The sequence below is a fragment of the Phalacrocorax aristotelis genome, chromosome 7 (assembly GCF_949628215.1).
Source record: "Phalacrocorax aristotelis chromosome 7, bGulAri2.1, whole genome shotgun sequence".
In the NCBI taxonomy this organism is placed as follows: Eukaryota; Metazoa; Chordata; class Aves; order Suliformes; family Phalacrocoracidae; genus Phalacrocorax; species Phalacrocorax aristotelis.
In genome coordinates, this window is record NC_134282.1 from 20,213,019 (window position 1) to 20,233,524 (window position 20,506).

Here is a 20,506-nt window from a genome sequence, read left to right on the forward strand (position 1 = left end):
TTAGTTTTACTACACATAATTTAATTTCCTCCTGGCACGTGCTGATGTCCTGCCAGCTGCAGTCAGAGAACCCGTCCCCTAGCACCACTCTTCCTATTCCTCCACCCAAAGTTTGTTTTCGGGCAAGGATGTTTGGGACCAGGAGAAATGTGGGCATCAGTCCTGGCTTTGCTGCCCACCAACTGCAGCTTCTCAGTACCTCTGTGTTTTTTCAACACCTTTTAGCCACTTCTGAATCCCTCCATGATATTTGCTGTGTATACACTGAGAACTGCATTGATAAATGCTATCCTCAAAATAAAATCGATGGTGGTTCCTGCTCCTGCTCTCTTTGTATGTTTTTGTAAGGGTTAGAGAGTGTAGAGCCAGCTAAGAACAGCGGAGGGAGAGCACAACATTAACAGGAACAAAAGCCGACAGGGGAACTCTCATTGTACCTACAAATGTATTTCCCAAAGCACACCATGAAAGAAAGGATTAAGACAGAAAGACAGGAGACAAACAAAGCTGAAAATATGCCACAGGTGGGGAGAACACTAAAACCACCACCCACCCCAGTGCCAAATATCTCAGTTAAATGGTGACAGGTGTGTGATTTTGTTTTAAAAGCAAAACCTCACTATAAAAGAGATGTTGGCAGGTTTAGAAAATAAATGCCAAATGTGTTCAGTCTTGCCTTTGAGCAGTGTTTCTTTTCAGTTGCCTTTCATTTTTGTAAATTTTATTTAGTTTCTTGCAGTTCCCTTGCCAGCTCTGTCAGCGCTGGCGGTAGATCTGAGAGATGTTGGCCCATCTCTCCTCTAACTGCTGCTCAACTTCTCTGCTTTGCTCAAGGCAGGTTACTTGTTCCCAAGCAAGACAGGCCCCTGTGTGCTTTAATTGCTTCACAGCCACTCTGGCACCAGCTAAGGTCACTCTGAGTGACTGTGGCTGACAAACAGCAGTAACTCCAGCCAGTGTTATTGTGATGGGTTTTAAAATGCAAAAGAAGCAGAGACCCAAGACAGAACATTGCAGGCACCTTTCCACTTTTAAATAAACTTAGGGCAAATACAAGTGTAAAACTCAACCATTGCTTTTTATGGTCTTGACTCCTTTTAATTTAAAGCTCTTCTGTTTAAGAAACAATGGCACAGAGAAAGTGTTTCTGCAGTGGCAAAGAAAGTGAATATGCGTATTTCAAATACAGAAAAATCTGAATTTGCCCCAGATTTATGCTCTCTGCTGCATTTGGCAATCCTCCCCTTTCATTCCTTCTCTGGTTCAGGTACAGCTGTCTCCAGCAGCAGTCAGGCATGGTATGGGGATGGAGGTGGAGGTTGGAAGTCATCCTGGAATGTCTTTAGAAATGAACACAGGACATGGACACAGTCCTGGACACAGTACTTCATGAACTGTCCCACTGAAGAGAACAGACAACAATCTGACTCTTAAACTGACCGAATCTCTTTTCCTCTTTTAGGCCTGGAACAATCTCTGTAAAACCTTGTCCTGTTCATTTCTAGTCATCCCTATAGGATTTCCTTATGAAACATGGAGCCTGGGACAAAAGGCTGGCGCTTGCTTTGGAGGGTGAGTCACTCTGAACAGCCATGCCAGGGGCTGGGGAGGGGAAGAGGAGCATAAAGAGGTAGCAAAGCTCTTCAGCCATTGTACGGGCCCTGGCAATGGGGTTGCTGCTGAGGAGAGAGAGGCTGCGCCTGGGGGAAAGCACATGGCTCCTGGGGCAGGGAAGCACTTGGAAAGCACTTTCTGAATCATCTGCAACCTGACTTAGAACCAGCTCCTGCAGAAGACAACCAAAAAATTTCCACTAGTTCACTTATGCATACAGAGCTGTACAAACATGGATAGTACCGTTTTTGCATATTAAAGGCAGCTTTTTCCACGAAGGGAGAGAAATTTGGTCTAAGTGCTACAGCAAGAGCATTACTGTTTCTTACTGTGTTCTTTATTACCTACTTGCCTACTTGTGCTTTTTAATCCTTTTAAAATTACAAACTGTCTTCTAAAAAAAAAATAGGGGGGAGATTCTCTCAGTCACAGCATCCACATTGCAAACTTTAACAAAAAAACAGAAAGTATTGAAAAACTATGCATTGGAAGATGAGTATCATTTGCAAGGTTGTCCAGATCCTTTTCTTTCCTCACAGGCCCAGTCCTGTCCCCTCCTCCCACTGTGGAATTCCTCTGTAAGGACAGGGTTTTGCATCCCGATGGGAGTAAAGCTTCTGCCTGGAAACACAGTAGATTATACTGACTATTAAGAAGGCTTTTTTTTTTTGAGCTTTATGGAGGGCATGAGAGGTCCCTCTCTCTCTTGTGGATATTCTGCAAATGAGATACTTGAAGGAGGGTGGTTGAAGTGAGCATCTTCCATCCCAAACTGTGAAAGGTACTTATAGAAAAAATTCTGTCTGCTCTTCAGAGAAATCTTATTCTAAGGATTTAGTTGAGGATGGCATTCACTCATGGTGTTAGATGCAACCAGGCACGACTTGCAAATATTAACCTATTAAAGCAATTCATTCATTTCCTCCAGCAAATGATGCGATTAAAAATGTGCCTAGGGAATGTTATAAATACACATCTATGACGTGACTTTTCTTCCTAGGAATCTCTGGCTAATCCCTAGTGAATAACCCAGCTCTAAACTGGAACCATCAAATGAAAATGAACAGCCAAATATTTTAAACTATTGCTTTTTATTGTAATTACACCGGAGCACAAATAAATAAGCACTAAATTATTGTAAAATATTGTCAATGCACTAAAGGAAGCAGAATTGATCTTCAAACAACATCTTATTACTTCAGAAGTATCAAAGTACATTTAATTACATCTTACCTAAAAAAATCAAGTACAAAAATGAAAAGAAAATTAATATGTATTTATACTGTGTATATAGAAACGGCTAATAATATGATTACAGTTAGCCTCTAGCTACTCCTTACTCCTACACAATCTCAGGCACATACCTGACAATTTCTAATGAAATATGAAAAAAAGCAACATGACATTCAATTTCAAGATATTGGTAAATGTATCACATTGGAATGAACACAGAATGATCTCATTTTATTTAAAAACCCTGTCATTTAAAAACATAGTGCTGTTGTCCACTTAAAAATAAACAACCCAAACCAAAAAACCCCATACCATTTTATACCATTTGCTTTAATTTGTCAAAAGGAGCAATAAAGTAGACATACATTGGCTAATATACGTAAACACATTTTTAGTGCAAGAATAACAAGACCTGTGACTTTACTGTGCTTTCTTGAAATCACAGTGCACTTTACACAAATTGCTACACTATAATGTTTAACTTCAGGAGTTTAAAGCAAAATAAGTGCATACCAAACAATTTCATATATACAGTCTTTGTAAGTGTGTGTATATATGTGATCTGTATGTATATACAGATTGCATATTTATACAGACTACAGCTTTAATGACCATGTGTAACTAAGCACTGTCATTCACCCTGTGACACAGAAACTGCTGAGACAATAGGTGATGTAAAAAATGTTTAACAGCGTTTTGATGGCACGCTCGTGGCAGTACGATGCACCTTTTACTCGAGCGATGGGGTGGGCCAGCAGTCACAGGCAGGACTATGGCGCATGTCTTGCTCTGGCTCTGTCTGTGACCTTTGGAAACTGCTCCGCCGGAGCCTCACTTCCCTCCTCTGTAAAATGATTCTCGCAAGCGTGAGGTTTAGTTCGCATTTCTAAAGTGCTTTGAAGGTAAGTGCTAAGTTATATTCTATTTTTTCATGTACTGTTGCACTTAAAAGAAAAAGCCATTGTTTCCATGGGATACAATGGAGGTCTGGAAGCACATGGGCAGTTATTAGGAAGGACAACATAAACAGTGTTGAGCAATAAAAGCAAAACAAGGAGTGGTTTTATGGTGGGTTAAGTGTACAAGCAAGCCTGCTTAGGACAAGAATGCTTCAATTCCCTGATCATTATTCCTAGTATGTATCGATATGAAAAGGACACAATATGAACAAACATTATTAAACACGTAACTGTTTATATTAATGTTTGCCTTCCCCCAAAGGGCCTGGCACTGCACCGCCTGGGTGTACCCACGGGTCTGGGCTGCAAAACCGATGCTTCAGTAGTAGTGGTTTTAAAATAATTGCTCCAGGAAGAGACCAGTGCAGAGAAGGAGTATCAAGACTGACTAAACGCTGGCTTTCATTTTGTCACCAAAGACTTAATGCAGTTGGGGGAAAGGGTTGAGCTAAGTATTTCACACATGGTTATGAAAAATTCTTCTCTGGCCACGTAACAAAGAAGACAGATCATAAACACTTTCTGAATAATGAACCTGTTATCTCAACAGATTTCTCACGACCAACAAGTCGTCTTCTTTCCAGCAGATTCTGGAACTTTGTGAGATCTCTGGGGTTTTTCTTCTGCCATTTTCTTTCTTTAAAAAAAAAAGAGAATAAGCAGAATATACAGTTGGTGTCTTTTGGATGTAACATGTATTCAAAGATTCCTTCACAGCCTCTGGGTTTTTTCATGTCTTCTGTCATTTTGGCTGTGAGGGGCTCTTTAAATCTGCATTTCAATTGCCTACCCATTCCAGCCACTGTATATTTGTAACATACACCAATATTTAATGTATGTGGGTATATACGTATGCACACATCTATGAGTATATATATAAAGATACATGCATATATACATATATATGTGTGTACACATATGCATATATACATATACAGTAATGCTAATATACATACACACATATAAACACACACTTTCTCTTTTACAGAAATCTCAGTTTGGACATCAAAATATACATTAGTTAGTTAGTTATAAAATATTTTAAAACTTTATTTCAGAGGCTGAAAAGAAAATACTACTGATAAAGCATTACTCAAACTCAAACTTCAGCAATATAGATTACAAAAACCTTCTAAAATTTGTTATTTTTGGTTTTTTTGATCAGCAATTACAGCTGTGGCAATGCTGTCAGTACAATTTCAAAGAAAAGCCAATATAACAAGAAGTTTCAAACAACACACCTTTTCTTCTCGGCGAATATAATATTAACATGATTGTTTTAAAGAGGGACTTCTGTGCTACCAAACTTCAGACACATAGATAGAAATTTAAATATACAAAATATATGCCATAGATCTTTTTTTTCCCTACTTCACAGCAGTACAAGTTTCCCTCGTTCTCAACAGATCCTTTTGGAAGATATTTCACCGCATGGATTTCACCCTCATAATCAGCATAAGCCATCTCTTTCTCCCGTTAAAACCAGGAGGTCATAATTCTTTGGTCATGACATAATATTCTGTTAAAATGGGTGTAATATAATACAGGATTGCAAGCCAATTACAGAAGCAGCCAGGAAGAAGCATACCCAGGAGAATGTGTTACGTGGGCCTCTGCTTCAAAACCGCATGAAATCAAGAGGGATTTCCCTACTGGCTTTCAAGGGGTCTGAATTCCAGCCTTTATAAATAACACCAGGAAATCTGACACAGCGTAAAGTAAGGATGTGTTGCTGGATTTAAAAATAATAAACATGTAAACAGATTTTGTTGCCTTTATTTCTGGACCAAAGACAAATGTGGACAGGAACTGTGGCTGCAGTGCCACTGCCTTAACCTGCTAAGCGACGGGGTCTCTCCATCATGGGCTGTACAATGCTTAGTCACAGTGAACCATGGTCTCTGCTAGTCAGCTGAATATAACGAAGGAAGAGGTTCTTTGCAGGCTTTTCTGCAGAAAATTTTGTTTCTTGGCCAAATAATTTTAGTAACTGATTCATATAAAATCAAGGGCAATTTGTCTGATGAACTTTATGGGAAAACTGATGCAGAACAATTCATATTTTAAATGCAACTTGGGCACCCACGCTAAATACGTTTATTTGCATTGCTTGCAGTTTTGCTGTTTCCTACCAGAACTCTCTCCTTTGTCCAGCCCTCCCCCCCAAAGCTACGGACACCTAACGAGTACGACTCTAGGTAACTTCTACAGCCCTAGCACCAAGTTGTTTTGCACATTGTCCTGTTCAACAAAACGTACAACCGCATGCTTTTGTACAGAGGCCAAACCTAGGCAGGTAAGAGAAATAAAATGGTGGCAGCAGGGGAGGGGAGGAACATTAGAATACCACATAGAAAATAGGTAATAAACCAATATAACAGTAACATTATATAGTAAAATTCTTCATAAATTTTTGAATTTTTATATATATATTTAAACAGTGTATTAGTTTGGATGTTTTCAATATATTGGCGAAATATTTACATTTTCATATCTTCTGGATCCAAAAAAATCCTGGATAAATATGTATACCTTAATCCAGTCAGAAACTTAAATCTCTCTCTTGATTGACAGGTGAGCACTGTATCGGTGTGGTTTTTTTCCTAGGAAGTCCACCACCTGCAGCTAAGTCTTAGGTTAGAGCCTTTGCCTTATTAAGAAAGCAGGCTACCTGTGCATGGAGCAACACAGTGGAGAGGGCGTCCTCCACACGCCTGTCAAATTGCAGTGTCCCAGAAAACAGTCTGTTGTTTGGAATAAGGAGGAGGGCTGTATTTCTTGGTCCCGGTATTCTTTTTCCAGCTTGGCAAAATAGGCATGCTGTCCTGTTTGCAGAGTCCTTTTTCTGATTTCTGTCGAGCTTTTATTTCTTTGCAGAGGCAACGTTTTTTCTCAATCATATCCAGCATTGTATGGTCCCCTTGCAACCACTGCATACACGTCACCTATTGGGGGGTAAAGGGGAGAAGAAATAAAAAATGGAAAAAGAAAAGAAGAAAAAAAGAATACAAATAACTATTTGGGCATAGATTGAATATGTAGTTTCTTTGCAAGGCTAACATTACTCTTATTTGAAACATTCTAATTTGTTTGATGAACAAAAAATCTCTATGCCAACAACAGAAACAAAGTCAGCCTTTGCTTCTAACTACTACTTCATGAAAATAAAAAGGTAATAAAATGTTGCCTTTTTAAATTCTCCAGAGCACCAAAAACTAATAAAAATAAATGTTTCACCCAAACTAGCACTGGTTGGATTTTAAATGATGGAATAGATCTTAACGTCGTCCTTAAGTTGTGGAAATAAAAAATTCTATACACTGAAACCCATGTTTTATTTCGCTTTTAAAATCCAATCTGTCACATTAAAAGCATGGTGTTAATACTTCTGAGTATCAAGCTAAAGATAACTCTGTGTTTAATTTTTTAAAAATTATTTAATAAACTAATAATGCAAATTATATGGATTAACGTATCCTATTCAGTGATGATATTTAATTAACTGGAAGGCACCAAGACTTTAGAAACGCCATGTTTTCATGCATGTAGAATATTTGGAAACATGATCCTGATCCAAAAAAGGAGGTTAACATACGTTTAGTTGTAAGTACATCTCACAGGCCCTCTGAAGCCTGAGAATGTGGCTTCCTTGGAATTCAGCGGGGTGCTCACATGACTGAAAATATGTGTGTCTTCAAAGGCTTTTGATTGGACCCAAAATTGCTAATACTAAACTATCCTGAAAGGGCTCATTGTATTTCGATGACACACTCTATACCTGCAAATCAGAAAACTTCCTCTCAACAGCTACTTTGCAAATTTGAAGTTATGTCTTGAGTCTCCCAGCATTTATTTTCCACATTAGTCATAAATTAAGGATTTGTGTGTAACTAAACGCACGCCATACATTCACAGGGGCTGTCCAAGTACATCTCTGATTTGTCATCAAAATGAACATGTACAGTAATACTTTGACAGCATTTTATGATTCAGGAAGGAAATATATGTTTATTATTAAGAGTATTTGAGTACGTTTAATAATGTGTATGCCTTTCATTCACAAATCTCAGACTGCCAAGTGTAAGCGTACACCAGGTTCCTGGAACTGGGGAGAGGTCTCTTAGAAGCCAATATAGAAACTGCCATTGATCTCGGTAGCTTTTGTGGTCACTTTGAAGAGTATTTAGCTTTTACTGATAAAAAGATACAGTAAATATTGAGATTTGTCGCAGGAAACAAAGCAAAATGAATAAATGTGAGCAAGCCTACCAGAAAAAGTACTAAAAATAAATTATGTACTCAAACAGAAAAATAATCAGAATACAGAAATGTGCATATTATTTCAAATATCTTTGTAAAAAAATTTTTTTAAGGGGTGACACAGGACAAAAGAATTTCAGACAGAATTACCTTTCTTTATACTGAAACAAAACCATGCTTACCTTATACATCAGATAGTACTTTGAGTAGAACAAGTTTAAAACACAATATGAATTTTGTTCTTAAATATTCTTATGATTTTAGAATTACACAGGTAACGTATCTGCAGCGTGTCCTCCTGAGTGGCTGAGATAAAAGTCTTCTGGAGGCCTGCTGTGCCTGCTCTTCCTAATCAAATACTTATTTTTCATTTCAGGAGCAATTTAACATTTACTGTGGAGCAGGCAGGTACGAGGCATGTCATCAGCCACGGCTGTGAGATTTTTCTCTCTTTGGGTGCCCAGGCCTGGTCCAAAACTCACCAACTGACCTGGAGATACTCCTCCCTGCCCCCCAGCTCAACTTCACAGGTCTTTGGATGAGGCTGTACCTGAGGCAGATTGCCTGCCACTCTACTCATCAGTGACAGGTTAGTACTTACGCAGGGTCTTCATTTTGGCTGGGTCCTCCTACGTGGGGCAGGGCAGGGACACAGTCTGTACACAATTTGTTACACAAAATATTCACAGCACACAGCTGCACACCAGCTTCTGGGCTGGATTTAACAACAAACTATTATGAAGAATTGGAGGTTTTCCACTTTCCCAAACAGATTTTCAAGACTGCTTGTGATTTTTTTTAATGTTATTTTTGTTTGTGGCTAAGTCTTTTGCATCCTCATCATCTTAGAAGTACTGTCCACACGGTACATTCCTCTCCTATAACTACATTCAGGTAATGGTATGCGCAGCATGAACGTGCAGAATTGGTATTTGCAAAGTAATTTCTAAAATAGACTAAGTGAACATATATGATGAGGAGAACAAATGTTAAAGTGTTTTATTTTATAGTTTTGCCCAGTTCTAGTGTTAATGTGCAACAAAATAAAAATGTACTGAACAAGGGTGCATGCCTCTTGAGGTTGTAAGACAGCTCTAAGAGGAAATCACCGGTTTGTTCATCAAGGAACTACAGATATGACAATAACTGTGTTGCTAATACAAAATCCCAGAGAGTGTTAACTATATTTTCGATGTGTTCTATACAAACACACAGGTGCTAAGGCTCACCAGCCAGCGCTCAACCCAGCTGTTTAATCACAGCAGTAACTCTTGATGACTTCAGTAGTGCTACAGAGGTGTTTAAAGCTAATGTGTTTAACACTGCAGAATTAGGCCTAATCCTTCCTGTGATTGAACTGATGGTGCTCATGCTTAGTTCCAGTATTAATTTTTTCATATCCTCCCTTCTTTCTAGCGTCAGCCTGCTCCTCTGGTCACATACCAGGTTGTTAATATCCCTGCTATATCATAACAAGAGATTTGTTCAGTGTGAGACACACAAAAGATAATGATGTAACAATTTATGGAAGAAAGTAGAGCATTCATAACACTTTACAACTATACAGGTCTCCCGTTCCTGAAAGGTCCCATAGTGCGTGAAGAAAGGTACACAGGCAGCAGCATGTCAGAGCTTCACTGCAGGTGTGGATGTAGGCAGACAGGCACAAAACACATCAGCACTGCTGGTAACAGCCAACGAGACAAAGCACAGGAGAAGCAAAGTTGGTCTTGACCAAAGAGTCTTGGCCCAAAGCCTGTTCTTACTGAAAAGGGAGGAAAGAGCAGCTAATGTTAGGATTGTAAGGAGGGATCTCTGGGAGACTCCAGGACACGTATCAGGTACTATGTCACATAATCTCTTTTGAATTATTAAATCTGCTGGTTGTACATCAGTTTTTGTTTTGATGGAATTTTTACTCATTAAATTATCTGGGGTTTAAGACACGATTATTTTTCAAAACCAGACAAAGCAAGAGTGTGAAGGAAAACACCAGCCAAAGGCCTAGAAGTTTGGACATTCATCTAGGAGGAGGTGGAGGTTGGCTCAAATTCTTGCTTCTAAGCAGGCAGTAAAAGCTGTGTGATAACCTGGTGTGTAGGAACGTAGAGTGGTTAGATAAATTCTCTCAACTGAACTTGACTGAGCAGAAGTTTAAGTGAGGACGTCTCATGAGTTCCTGGTAAACACACTAAGCCTTTGATTATTCATTCTTGTCTAGGGTTTTTTTTCAAAAATCTTCTTTAAAGCAAATGCTTGTCCTAAGCTTGAACATCAACAACAAAAATTAAGAAACTTCTTCCACTATACAAACCTGAATGCTTCTATACAGTTTTAATCACCAGCTTTCTCAAAGGCCTTAGGAGAAACCAGTCTATGTTGCCATCTTACTTTTACTATCTATCCTATTTTAGTGATATTTTTATTCCCAAGACATTGGAAGCGAATTTTATTAAGATCTATTAGATACTCTCAGGTTCTAAGTTGGCAGTGCTGCGGAACAAGAAGCAATATTATAAAACCATCTTTCAACTATGAAAAAACAATAACAACTTTACACACCCTCAAAAAAACAATGCAAAATATTTTGTCTGAGAAAACCTTTCTAAGTAAAAAAAAAAAATCACTTCTGTTGAGTGTTTTAATGCTCTGTGAAGATCTGAGAAACAAACCAGACAAGCTAGTTCTCTTCTCTGCAAAGTGCAACTGGTGTGTAGGTGCCTCCGTTAGCAGTTGGCCTGTCTTTATTTCTTCTTACCTCACATGACTGAAATTTTGAATTATTCTAGAAAGATAAGTAGCAGTCCCTATGGTTTACAAATATATGTATTGCTTAGATTAGATTGCCCTAAGCTAGATCACAGAACTGTCTTAGAGCAGAGGTTTGACGGGCAGAACATCTACAGTTCAATCACTCTTAGAGAACAGAACCTGCAGCCAGAGGCCAGTACAAGCCGTAGCTCTCTGCCACATCAGAATTTACTGAGAAAAGCTCATAATCCCAGGGAAAACTCAAAACAGGCTTTGGGGAACAGACAATGACTCACTCTGCCAGGAACTCCCTGGTGTCACAGCAGACTATTTCTGTTTTCTACTGCCCTGGCACGGGCTCTGCCCTGGCCTCAGGCACCCCCACCGCTGCCCACACAATGATGCCGGCACAGCTCCAGCCCATGCTGTGCCATGGCAGCCTGCACCAGCAGATTCACAAAAGTGCTCAAAATATGGGTGTTTAAAGCAAGAAAAAGAAATGTAAATGAACATAGTTCTTTCCCTGTTCTTAACTAAGCAGGACAGTTTGGTTTGCCAAAGAAAGTAATAGTTACAGATGGAAAAAGATAGAAAAAAATATTCTCCAAAAACACAATCAAGCAGCTACTGATGGATACAACTTTGCACACCTGCTAGCTGCAGTCACCATATGTAGCAAACCTCTTGTATCTTTTGGTTGATGACTATTCACAATATGAGGTAAGACTTTCTGGCCCTTCAGAAACTGGGCTTTCACCATAAGGAGCACCAAGCAAAGTACATCAGTACAGTGCACAAGCAGGTCTGTGTAAGTTACTGAACACAGGTATGCTACTGAAAAAAAATATGGCAATACCTGTAAGTTATATACAAACCAAACAATCAAGAGGATGGGTCCATACTCTTTTTAGTGGTGCCCAATGACAGGACAAGGGGCAATGGGCACAAGCTGGAACACAGGCAGTTCCACCTCAATACGAGGAAAAACTTCTTTCCTGTGAGGGTGCCAGAGCAGGGGCACAGGGTGCCCAGGGAGGGTGTGGAGTCTCCTTCCCTGGAGACATTCAAAACCCTCCTGGTTGCATTCCTGTGCCCCCTGCTCTGGGTGTGCCTGCTCAAGCAGGGGGGTTGGACAAGATGATCTCTAGAAATCCCTTCCAACCCCTGCCATTCTGTGATTCTGTGATCCCATGTAGCACAGCCTTTCCAAGAAGGGGTATGAAAAGAAAAATCTGTGACCAGGACTGAAAATATAGAGTAAAAAATCCTCAGCACCAGGCCTGGGAGTCTCTTTCTTAGGTGTAATAAATCTTACTTGCTCAGGTGTGACCGATAAATAGCTACATAAATACATAGATAGATAATGCTCTCTCTTGGTAAAAAGACATACGTGCTACATAACTCCCACTGATATTCTCTTGTATCTAATCGAGCCCCCTGAAGGTTTAATGGAGAGCCCCGCGCACCAGGCAGGCAGGCGCCCTGCACTCCTGCCTGTGCCGGGCAAGAGAAGAGCAAGTGCCGGGAGCAATTCTGCTCCTCCAAAGTCAGGACACAGGGGTGAAGTGGAGGTAGGATAAAATCATGCTAATTCCCAGTGGTGAGAAGCGTTTCAGGAAACCTACCATTGAAAGGTGCACTATAATTTTTCACACGAGTGCCAACGAAAATATGTGCTGCTAAAAATGCCATGGGGGAGAAGAAATGTTTGAAATCTTGTAGGCAGCTCTATTACTAGTCACAAAGTTAGAAAATGCTGCCAAATTTCATTCATTTTTGAGGAAGCTTTTCTACTGTTTGAATTGACCACCCAATGTTTCATGCTCTGGACACTTCGGGGTGGGGGGTGAGGGTGGTTGGGGGAGGGGGTCTTTGCTGTATAAACTTTTAATGACCTATAACAATTTCCCACTATATTTACACGAGGGCTTTAGACAACACCATATCCCATTCAGCTGCTTCTCCTCATGACATCTTGGCTGGTAAGTTCTTGGTTTGCCTAGTTTTAATGCTTCTGGTTTATTTGAGGTGAGGTCGGAAGCTCTGGGCAATAAGAAAGCTCTACAATTAAATAGTGCTTCCATAATTTTTTCCTAGTACCATAGGTTCCCACTTACTGTGCAGAGGTTGGGGCTGAGGAAGATGCTGTTCTCTTCTGGCCCTTGTGAGTGTCTCCCTCTCCTGCTGGATGGGCATTGGGGCTGACTCTTCATTTACAGGAAGGATGGGGAAAACCACATCACACGTATGTGTGATCATGGATGTCATGTACAAACAGCTTTTTCTTTGTGACAACTGCATATCACAGATAAAATGAAAGCCCAACAGTTGATGTGAGGCTGTAACAAAGTGATCCTAAACCAACGCAAAATATAATGAAATAAAAAATATCAGCAACATTTGGAGGAGATTATTAAAAATGTCTCCTGGATCTGTAAACAAAGCGATCTCTAACGGTGCAATCTGTGTGCAGTGCTACACATCATTCAGCAGAGACAAGCATGCTGGTTTGTTGTGGCAGGCTACAGTAAGTGAAAAAGAAAGGCTTTCTGAATGCCACTTACCATCCTCTGGGAGGAAAAGGTACTCCCTCCCTCTTGCCTTTTCTCAGACAGGAGTTTCCAAACTCTCTCACTGAAACTCCTGACGGCACTTTCTCTGGTTGCAGATGGGTCCCAGCCATCTGGCCGGGTAAGGTATTTCCACTCGGGAGGGTGTGAAATCCCACTCCTAGAAGGCAGTTGTGTGCCACGGGTGCAAGTGGTGGAGGGCTATGTTAAGTAGCAACAGTTACTTGACGATCTGCTATCTGATACTCTTAGCTTGACGTGGAGGTCCTCTTAGCACATGTTTGCAAAAGGGGAGTTGTCCAAGGCAGGAGTTCAGCCAGAATCAGGTTTCAGAAAATCTGACCAGCGAGATCCTCACCCGTTTGAAGCCAACAGGAACGTACTGGCTGACTTCATGGGTCCAAGAATTTGACTACAGTTTGTTCAAACAAACAGTCAAAAAACCCTCAAATGATTTGAAAAGCCTTCGGAAGAGCTCTTAGAAAATTATGTTGGACAAGATTTCTTTTGCTAACTGTTAGCTATAACCATTGCACTGCAGTTGAATATTGTTACTTCCAATGGCTGCAAAAGTCAGTAGGTGAGGGTAGAACTACAGGCTAAATCTGCAGTCATTTCTTTCTCTCTGACAGAGGTACTCTGAAATAATATTGACATGAAAGATGGCATAATTTGGCCCAGGACAGTTAGCTGTTCATATAACTTTGTACTGCTAACCCATTCTCCTGTTACCGTTAGATTCAAAACAACAATTGATTATTAATACAAAGGTGATTAACAGTAACGGTATGTTCAGAAACACACCGGACGTGCAAGGTGAGCTGTGAAAGCAGACACTCTCCATGCATTTCTTAGTGCATGGTAACGCTCCCTGGGGACACTGGATAATGTAACTGCAAATACTTCTCTAGAAGTGTCTGAGGTGTTTTCTAGAAGGTGTCCTATGATGCCAGCAACCACATTAGAATGATCCTGTGCATTCACGTACTTGCACATGCACACAAGCACAGGCACACACAAGGTGCTAAGCGCTACACGAACTACCCTTTCCAGCCTTTCACAAATTCTTCTTTTTAAGGGACACAGTAACATCTCTATTTTCTTTCTAAGCATTTGGGAAAGAATTCTCCCAGCACACCAGTCTTAAATTTAACAAAATAGTTGGGTGGGAAGGAGCACTTTGTAATCCTACCCTATATGTTTAACATTAAAAGAATTCACTGACATCTGCAATTTCAACTTATGAAACTGTATATGCATCACATTTTAGGGCTATTTTAACATTTGAATTGCTGTGTTTAAAATTTTGATTTACATTATTCTAAATTTCTAAACTTCTGGAAATAAGTTGTCTTACCAATGATACCACTACAGAAAAAAATGAAAACTAGAGTCCCTGTAAAAACTCTTCTACCACTTAATGCAATTATATGATGCAGTGTCATAAGAAAACTCTGGGTACCTTTTTTCAAACACACAACTCACTAAAATACTTATTACATTGTCTTCTGCTCTATGGCCTGACTAATCCACCACTTAAAAACAACTTACAAGAATCTTTGGAACTCTAGGAATTCTCGAAGAATCAAGATTATGAGCAATTAGTGCTTATACTAAATTTAAATTAGCAAATGGTTAGTAAACCTTCAGCACCTCTGATTCCAGACCTCCAGTTTCATGATTGATTCATTGCTTCCAATTACTAAATATCACAGTTACTTTATACAGAACCTGCCCTGTGCATACTCCTATGCCTCAAGTTTTCCAGTAAGCCTCGGATTATTGCTGAGGCTATCAATAAAGCCAACTTTGAATGATAAATTCACCGTCCTGTTTTCCATTTTTATACCAGCAATCAGTCTAGCTATAGATCTTCCTGACCTTGCATTATTATCTTATTTGGAAGCATGCATTCTTCTCATCTAAGCCTTTTTTTTTTCAACACCATACAACTGTCTGAAATGCACTACTTGATCTACGTTAGTTAACACATCCTGTAAATGCTAGTATGTTTGAAAGAAAAGCCTGTAAAGTAACTCATATTAGGGATATTGTGTAAAGTTGTCTCATGCATTTCATTTATGCAGTGGATCAACACAAAGTGCATTCCTATTAAGATCACTCATTAAAAATCAAAGATTAATCTATGCCTTTGCTAAGCAATAAATGCAGAACTCAGGCAACCCACCACGATACATCCTGTCGCTCATTGTAGAATAGAAAGGAAAATTCCATGTTGTATTACGTCAGTCACAGGAGGGACAAAGGACAGAATACTTTGCTAGAGTTCAGTGATGCAGAGATCTCCTGCTAACTGCATTTTGCAGTACAGCACCTGCAGAGTAACACTCTAATGTCCTTGACGTCCTTGAGAGGTTACTAACCCTGTCTTCCCACCTATTCCTCTTGCTGGCAGTTGCTGCTCCGTTGCACGTGAGCCTTAACTGCTCATGAACCAGCCTTAAAACAGCAGGATGGTTTGAGGCAGTGGCCTCAGTGGCCACTACAACTGACTGAGTAACCACATCCACAGTACAACACACCTGTAATTAGTTGTGTTGTAACTAAAAAATTCATGCTTCTTACTGTAAATCATGGTAGTTTTGCAAAACTGCCAAATTCTAAATCTCATACTAAGATGAACAGCTTGCCCTGCTTTGTGTTCAGAGGTGGCACGGGGCAGTGAGAGCTGCTGGTGGGCAAGATCCTTTCCTCCTGCAGATCCAACCCCTCTGGATTGCAGAAGCTCTCATGTACGAGCAAGCTGAAGGCAGCAGGGTGCACGGTCTAGCTATTGCTTCTGGTCACCCACCAGAGGCCAAGAAGGACCCAGGAACTGAATATGGAAGAATGAAAATTAGTGGAAACAAGACCAAGACTTTGGAAGAATTAGGAACTACAAGGAAGCAGACATCGAGGCCAATCCTAAAGTTACAAAAATGTGATGTGTGGGGACACCACAAATTCCATTAGTTTTCCCATTTTATTGGACTTAATTTTTTCCAAACTAAAAACATGTACATGAGCTTCAGCACTCTTCCTATTGTCAGTACTAGAACTCAAGATTTAACTAACCTTTTGTTGCTGCAACAGCTGAAGAACCTTACATCAGTTCACCAGAAAAGTGCCTAAGTTCACTGGCATTTTCAAAAAAATGGTCACAAGAATAATTTTAAAATAAAAACCCATAAAATTATCAAAATAATATATGGAGGGAGAATGCCTCAGCACTGAGGACTGATGCCTTCCATTCCTCTTGTTTTGTATTAGGTAATCTAAATACATGAATATCTCAGTTACAGACTGTAAAGTTGCTTTACAGATGATAAATTTTGAAATATGATGTTACATTTCTCCTTTTTTGATAATGAAATTGAGTCAATGATCATTTTCATAGATTAAATACCATTTCTCAGGTATTGTACTGATTGTATGGGGGGAATAGAGTTTAGGACAGCATGACTGAAACCCACACTGATTGTACAGAGATGATCATATTCTTGTAGGTAGTCATGGCTTCCATTTTAAAGATGCATAAAAACATGATTAAAAAACAGAGCTCTCCATTTAATTTCTAACTCCAGTTTGAAATACAATTAATGAACAGCTACTAGAGTTATAAACCGTACTGAGAGTTTCTAAAGAAACCAAACATGTAAGAACCTGCCTCAGTATGAAGTACTACACCTGCTCTACCCTCACAGCAACATCATGCAATTTCATATGTATCAGGAACTGCTAAACTATATAGTACTCAGATCTAATATAGACATGATTTGCCAGCACACAGGATAACTGAGATACTGGCAAGAAACTAGGACTGGCAGCTGCATGCTTTAGAAAACGGGATACGTTGGGAGCAGCGGTTCCCTGTACGTTGTTTCTGTTTTTCTGTTTAAAAGACAATCTCCAGAAGGATGGCACTGGCTGATACAGCATGTGACACTGATTCAGCATTAACTCATTGAGAAGACTGCACACACTAAACCATGAGCACTGGTCTGCTGAACAAGGGCTTTGCTCACAGGCTCCCAAGCATGGAGTGACCAGACAAACTTGACTTAGCCTACGACAGAAGCATGGGTTGAATTCAAGTTCAGATCTCCAGAGCAGGGAGAAAATATAAATATCCATCTTAAAATGAATGGCTAATGACAACGCATGGCAAGCAGAACATCCAGCTTCATGGCAACCTATACACACATATCACCTGTAACTTAAGCAAACAAATTGTCAACCAGCAAAAAAGTGCTGTTTTTCTCTGATTATGTTTCTGTTTTAAAGTTTGGTACAGAAATCAACCAAGAGCCATGGCCTGACCAATATTAATTTTAAAATTGTGTATTGCTATTGTCTTTTTTAATTTTCAGTCTTTCTATTGTGAATTATACAACTGTGATTATAAAACCCAGATAGTAAACATGCTTTTCCAGACTGCAAAAAAAGAGATGGGCTGAACGCGAGCCCACTAATTGCCCCTGACTTGCAAAGGCTTAAGATCAGGCTGCTGGCCCAGAAATGCCGAGCTCCATCCAAAGGAATATGTCCTTTCCCCATCTTATTTTCTGTTGAGAAAAAGCATTCCTTGGACATTTCAGTTATAGTTTATGAGTGAAATGGGAATTTGCTGTTGACGTGAGTGTGGTCAGAGTTTAACCCTGTAACTTTAAATTAAAAAATGAAAACGATTTTCAATTGTGTGATTTTAGTTGGGGTGAAGGCTCTTCCTAGCAGTGACTCTGTCACCCTACAAGTTCCTTCGTATTTCCTGCCTAAAGATCTGTCTTCTGATAGTTTTCTGAGTAGCTGCTGCCACTCTGCTGCAGTAACTTACTACACACTGAGACTGGTCCAGCTGAACAAGTTAATACAATGATAAAATTAACTGTAAAGAAAGCAAATTTATCACTCCTAGGTCTCATAGAGAAACACATATGATTATCATTGAAGCTCCAATTCAGAGTATAACTTAAACACATGCTCAACTGGAAAATATGTATCAGTCATCCCCTTGATTTATAGGGATATTTTGCTATTTAAGATAAGCCAGTGCTTTGGTGCCTCAAGGCCAGATAACTGAGTCTACATACAGTTGTGTGGTGATTAAGAATAATTTTACAAAGGGCTAATAAATGATCATTAGCTGTTTTAATAAATGCCTAATCAATCGGAAATTTTATGTTACTGTGAACTACAAAGCATAAGAGATCTGACAAAGAGTGGCTGTAATGTTCCCATAAAATTGACTTATAAAGTATGATATTTTCACCCATTCCTAAAGGCTCATCTGCACTGGAGAAACTTTTCTTTCCCTCCTAAGACCTCTCTATATCCAGTATTTATACGTGCAAGATGTTATAGATATGGGTTACCCCCTAGATTTATTGCAAGTCCCTCATGTGAATAAAGTTGGAATTTGCTGCACGAGAGTCCGGCTGGGTAAGGGCATTTCTAAACCTAGGAGCACTTGACCAGCATAAGATACAGAGAACCAAAACTACACAGTTTTGGCTGTTTCCAAACATTTTTCAACCCCAGAAGACTGTCATGAAAAAGACAAATATCTGCAATTTTGGATCTGTTCAAATAATTTTTCTGAAAAAATGGAAACCTTAATATTAGTAAAAATAATAATCTTTTAAAGTTCTCATTTAAAATACATGACTTTTTATTTTCATTGTTCAACAAGACAAAATGAGAATAAAAGTAGGTTATCAAAAGTGGGTGCTGGCATTCATACGTTTTTATAATCGGCATACACATAATGAATATGAATAGCCACACATTTCTAGTGAAAGACTATGAACAAACACACATACATGTACAGAGATATATAAACATACTATACATACATACATGAGTGAATATACATATTTATGTGCATACAGTATACAGACAAGATACTATACAGGTACAGTAAGTGCAATATACTGTATAAGGCTATACAAACACCAAAAGATTCTGGTGAAATGGTGACAACCGTGAGAACAAAGCTTGGATGGTTTGTGACTTAACGCAGACGGTGGGGAAGACCTCGCTGTTTCGTGTCGTGTTTTATGCATCAGACACACTACAGTTCGAACAGAAGCATGGTACAATACATTCAGTTCATATACAGAAAAGGTAAGACAGGTGGGAGTGCATGGAGGTAACTGAAAGGCATATGAGCAGACAAATAAGGTTGCTCTACCTAGAATACAGAATGTTTGGTTCATTTACAGAGAATGCCTATATATAAACCCATGCTTTCATGAATTCATGCCATTTTTATTTCTATTTTTTCCTTTAGGAATATTATAAAATTCTTGCCCTGAGTTAAACATAAATACACACAGAAAAGGGGGGGGGGGGGGGGTGTGTAGGAAATTGCATGCTTCTGGGTTTTTGTTTTAAATATTTATTTAACCAAGGCACAATGTCTTCAATAGTGGTTGCAAGACCATTTGAAATAAACTTAGCAATTGCTATTGTTCTGGTACTGCACCCTTCTTAATGTGACTAAACTAATTGTTTGCACACAAAAGTCTCAGAACAAGTTTTAAAGTGAATTTACAAGTTTTAGAAGAGAATAAGTAAATTTATGAGAAACGCCATAAAGAGAGATTCCCTGAAGAGTTAGGAATGCTACCAAATTAAATTCCTTTATAGGCATCCTATTGATGTTTGGACTGAAATTATTTCACATAAGTTACATTATAAACAATTATTTGTTTAGTATTACTGTAAGTTGTTACCTAGTTTTAGCAGAACCATGTAAAATGCTGTAAGAGCAGCTAAAAAAGAGATTAAGAACTTCCAAATAATTTGTAGTTTCTTGCTGTAGGCAGGACAGGACAGTGTTCTCACTGATTCAGTGCTTTATAAGCTGCAAGAGTTACAGCTTAGGAACTCTTGTTCAGTGATGCCGTAAGACTTTCAAGGCATGTATCTCTCCATCTCATTGGCCTGCTTAAGTCTTTTATTTGAAATATTCATTATTAGTTTCTATGTATGTCATATGAAATTCTTCATACCTGTGTACAAGTCTGACTCTCAAAAGAAAGTCCTGGGTGCAAAGGCCATGCTTGGCTATTGCCCCATGTCCGAGCCCTCAGTCTCCAGAGTCACACAGTTCTCACC

General features: G+C 39.3%; 1 protein-coding gene across 4 annotated transcripts in view; it reads right to left on the bottom strand.

Moving 5' to 3' along the window:
* Nucleotides 1–2,692: 2,692 nt before the first annotated feature.
* The window catches only part of NYAP2 (neuronal tyrosine-phosphorylated phosphoinositide-3-kinase adaptor 2), a 142,223-nt gene continuing 124,409 nt past the window's right edge, over nt 2,693–20,506 (bottom strand). For 2 of the 4 annotated variants that reach the window (XM_075099202.1, XM_075099204.1), the window contains exons 6-7: nt 6,478–6,751; nt 2,693–4,443 (exon numbers count right to left, since the gene is read on the bottom strand). In XM_075099202.1, coding sequence (XP_074955303.1) covers nt 6,524–6,751 — 228 coding nt within the window. In that variant the 3' untranslated portion in view covers nt 2,693–4,443; nt 6,478–6,523. Of the gene's footprint in view, nt 4,444–5,171; nt 6,752–20,506 lie in introns of those variants that run through there. The other 2 variants (XM_075099201.1, XM_075099203.1) reach the window with 1 other exon arrangement.